This window comes from Symphodus melops (genome assembly GCF_947650265.1).
Source record: "Symphodus melops genome assembly, chromosome: 10".
Taxonomy (NCBI): domain Eukaryota; kingdom Metazoa; phylum Chordata; class Actinopteri; order Labriformes; family Labridae; genus Symphodus; species Symphodus melops.
In genome coordinates, this window is record NC_136700.1 from 7,645,277 (window position 1) to 7,649,386 (window position 4,110).

The 4,110-nt window shown below is 39.1% G+C and overlaps 1 protein-coding gene across 1 annotated transcript; it reads left to right on the plus strand.

The window, feature by feature from the left end:
* The first annotated feature begins 280 nt into the window (after positions 1 to 280).
* On the plus strand, positions 281 to 3,483 carry serpinf2b (serpin peptidase inhibitor, clade F (alpha-2 antiplasmin, pigment epithelium derived factor), member 2b). Its single transcript, XM_079354800.1, has 10 exons — positions 281 to 324; positions 675 to 765; positions 886 to 954; positions 1,068 to 1,140; positions 1,249 to 1,521; positions 1,683 to 1,823; positions 1,949 to 2,137; positions 2,216 to 2,358; positions 2,482 to 2,686; positions 2,793 to 3,483. Exons 3-10 carry the CDS (start codon positions 901 to 903, stop codon positions 3,143 to 3,145), a joined length of 1,431 nt encoding a protein of 476 aa, XP_079210926.1. The 5' UTR covers positions 281 to 324; positions 675 to 765; positions 886 to 900; the 3' UTR covers positions 3,146 to 3,483.
* Positions 3,484 to 4,110: the final 627 nt, after the last annotated feature.

Genomic DNA, 4,110 nt, shown 5'->3' on the forward strand with positions numbered 1-4,110 from the left:
GCTTCAACAAGTTGTAGTTGTTTGTCCACAGAGATGGATCATTACTGAATGTGTCATCTGTCCTGTCAACTCGTTGTGTCATGGTTTTGTCACCTGCCTGTTGACACGCAAACCCCCTCAGCCCTCATACATTGAAACGAGTGTGAGTAGCTACATTTACAAACAAATAGTGGCTTAAAGAGGCCCCAATCAATGTAAGTTGATATTTAACTGTTTGCTGAGCAAATGCCAATCTTTTACTCCCAGGAATTCTGCCCTCCACAGTCACTTAGTCGCTCCTTTTTTGGACAAGGCAGCACCTTTTTTTTCAAATTTAATTTTAAGGTAAGATAAAGTTTCTCTTTATTAATTAAGGTTGACTGATTACATATTTGATTGATTTGAAAACTTGGTGGAGAAGGCTACCCTTGATTCAGTTATGGATGGTTTTGTATATATGGATGTTTGTACGTTGTCTGCAAAAGGGAATATGGCTCTTTACAAGTTTTTACTTTTAGCAAGGTTTTGTGTTTGACGCTATAATGCACTTTTACCCTAAACTGTTATATTCCCCTGAAATAAAATTGTATTGAATACTATCTCTGGTATAAGAGTGTGGCTGTAGATAGCTGAAGTGTCAGCTGAAGGGACTTTTATTTCCTAACATATGGCTGTTATGTTATGCACATTTCCAGAAGATCTGAGTTCCTTTAAAAGAGGGCGACTGTAGTCGAGCAAAGTGTTGGAACCTGTAAAGAAAATACACCAAAAGAACTTTATAAAAAGGTAGGAGTTTTGTGTTTTAATATATTTGAACTTGAAATGCATTTTTTTTGTATTGTTTCATAAAAAGAGAAAAGGGAAACATTATTTTTAATTATGCAACTTTTTTTTATCCTGTTCCAGCTGCATTGTAAGGACATGGACCTTCGTCTGACACTCCTGTTGATCTGTCTCTGCAACCGAGGATTCACTGTAAATCACTTACATTTCTTTTCAATAACTGTGAAGTCTTTGCCTTTCCATTATCTTTGCTGAAAGACAGTGATTGAATAGTTTTATTTTTTACTCTGATCTGTTATCGACAGAATTGTGAGATCTTAGAAAGTGAGTCAATTCCTCTGGTTCCTCTCATTCCTTTGATGCCCAGTCAACCCATAAAGATGAGAGGCAAAATAGGATCTAAGAGTTTAAAAGTTACCTTTCAGTTTTCTAGTCATTTAATTTCGCAGTTTAAAAAAAATGTGTCTTTGACCTTGTCCTTCCTTTAGCAAGTAGAAAATGAAACTACAACACAACCAGAAACTACGAACACCACAGAAAACAATTTATTTGCTGGTACCCTTGGGGGCTCATCAGCCGAGGAAGAAGATGAGAGCTGTCAGTCCATCAGTCAAAGATCGCAGTCCAGAGAGGCCATCGCTGCAGCCATTCAAAAATTAGGAGTGCAGCTGCTGCAGAACCTGGAGACAACACCAGAACAGCCAAATGTCATTATATCGCCATTTAGCATAGCATTAGCACTCTCCCAGCTGGCTTTAGGTATGTACCTCCTGCTTCAGCTTTTACTGGGCACAACATTTTGTTTTCTCTACAAATATTTAATCATGTTTGATGAATTGTGTCAGCATCTTGAAAGTGTTTATTGTCATCTGGAGACTGTCAAGGTTCTTATCCAATTATTTCTCCCTTCTTCTTTACAGGGGCAGTAAATGAGACGCACAAGCTGCTGATGCATCACCTTCATGAAAACAGTGTCCCCTGCTACCACGAGTCCCTGCATAATGTCTTAGTTCATCTCAGGCAGGACCTGCAAATAGCTACCCGTATATTCCTGCGCCAAGGTTACTCCTTTATATATTAGAAAAAACATGTTTTACTTCTGCCTTCATGAACATTTGTTTACTTTTTAATTTAGTCGGTCTTTAGTGAATTTAAGCCTTGAGAGAGTGTTTGTCTTGTGTTTTAGGGTTTGAGCCAAAACAAGAGTTTGTCAATGAATCCCGGCGGTTATATGACTCAGAGCCAGCAGTCTTGGAAAGCCTGGAGCAGATAAACAATTGGGTAGAGAAGGCAACCAACGGGATGATGACGGACTTCCTCTCTGCTTTACCACCCAATCTGCTCGTCATGCTCATTAATGCTGTCCATTTCAAAGGTGAAATGTCGACATGTGGATGACGATAGATCTTAGATAGAGCTTGCTTATGAAATCCCCATCTTTTTCTTCCAACAGGAGAGTGGAAAGCTCGCTTTGATCCGCGTTTCACCTCAAGAGGTGTGTTCTACCTTGACGATAAGAACATGGTTGATGTTGAAGTGATGGAAGATGCCAAACATCCCTTGAGTTTATTTATTGATAATGAACTGGATGCTCAGGTAATAGGCATTTTCATCACTCGGTTTGTATTTACATGAGCTTTTGATCAAGTCACAGTACCCGAAACACAGTGATCATATCCCTTGGGGGAAACAACTAAAAGTTTCTTTTTTTCTGCGTAGGTAGCAAGCTTCCCATTCCAGAAGTCCATGAGCCTCCTGGTGGTCATGCCTTTTTCAGGCCAGGTGAACATGTCCTCTCTCACTGCAAAGCTTAATGTCTCTGACCTGTATAATCGTCTACCAAAGCAGAGGGCTGTTCAGGTTAAAGTCCCCAAATTCAAACTGGAGTATGCTCAAGAGCTACAGGATGTTTTTACCAAATTAGGTAAGGTCTTTGTTAGGCTATCCTTTTTTCCATCACATATACAAAAACATTGGTGGATGTTGTACAATAGACTAGAACTGACCCTGTCCTCTCTGCTCACTTTTAGGCCTTGGGGAGATGTTTTCCAGTCCTAACTTGGCTGACATGGCAGATGGCCCCCTGCTGGTGTCCTGTGTGATGCACAAGTCCAGCATGGAGATAAATGAGGAGGGTGCAGAGGCTGCTGCAGCCACCACCGTTGTGATCTCCAGGGCATCCAACCCTGTCTTCCACCTCACCCAACCTTTCTTCTTTGCACTTATTGATGAAAAGACTCAAGTACCAATCTTCATGGGTGTCATCAACAACCCCAATCCTGGTGCTCCTTTCTTGGAGAGAGGAGAACCTGGACATAAAGATAAAGTGGGATTCCCAATTGATAAGAATCAAGATGGCTTATTTGGAGGCCCACCCAAGTAGGGACTAATATCCGCTCTGCTGTACTGTACCAGAGAAACCCCAGACCAAGACCTTGACGATCGAACAGTTGAAATGTACTATACCAGTGGAACAAAATGTGTGAAAGCAGATGATTCATGTGTGCCTTTATTTCCCTGCAGAAAAAACATCTGAGGAGGCCAATATTCCTTGTGAAAACCAAGTATTTCCTACATTCAAATAGATCGCACATCTTTGTCAAACAACTCTTAATTAAAGATCAGGAATCATTTTACCTTCTGTTGAATCTTATCACTTTATCATTCATATATTTCACTTTAAATTTCATCTTCTAGTGTAATAAATGGATCTGAACCACATCATGCCATTGAAAAGAGTTTTTTTCTCCTTGAAACCAGATAATAATGTAAATTGATGCATTGATGATAATGGGACAAGAGAAAACTCACAGGACATTAAGGGATTGGTGGTAGTCCACACACAGTCATTTTTAACTCAAATTCAAGCTATTTGTTGTAAAAACTAATAATATTTTTTTTATTCTGCATGTTACAAAGTGGTATAAAGAATCTCTTTCAACTAGTTTTCTATTTTCTGTGTAAAACAATTGAAAGATTAAAGCGGTGTCATTAAGAGATACAGTTATTTTATTTGTTTCAGTAGGCCTTTGTATTCTCAGTGTTATTATTTCATTCCTCATCAATATATCATCAACTGTATGTTATTTTTTGCATTTCCAAAAGCAAAGTATAAGGTAAACAAAAAGGAATCCGAAAGATTAAGACGTCTATACTTAAATAACACATCCCACAATATCAACGTTCCATCGCAGCATTATTTTTAAAATGCATGATGATGATTACAAAAGAAATGTGGCCTATTATACAATTTTTATATCATAGGACGGAAATACTATTTTCTCGATGGCATTGAACGCATCGATGTTAGCGCCTGACGTCACAGCGTGTTTGGCGCTGACTTCCCCG

Bases quoted from the DNA above. Each gene is read 5' to 3' on its own strand.
- serpinf2b (XM_079354800.1), top strand. From the start codon at position 901: ATGGACCTTCGTCTGACACTCCTGTTGATCTGTCTCTGCAACCGAGGA. The intron at 2,138-2,215 runs GTGAAATGTCGA...TTCTTCCAACAG, and splicing joins TAATGCTGTCCATTTCAAAG to GAGAGTGGAAAGCTCGCTTT. The intron at 2,687-2,792 runs GTAAGGTCTTTG...GCTCACTTTTAG, and splicing joins GGATGTTTTTACCAAATTAG to GCCTTGGGGAGATGTTTTCC.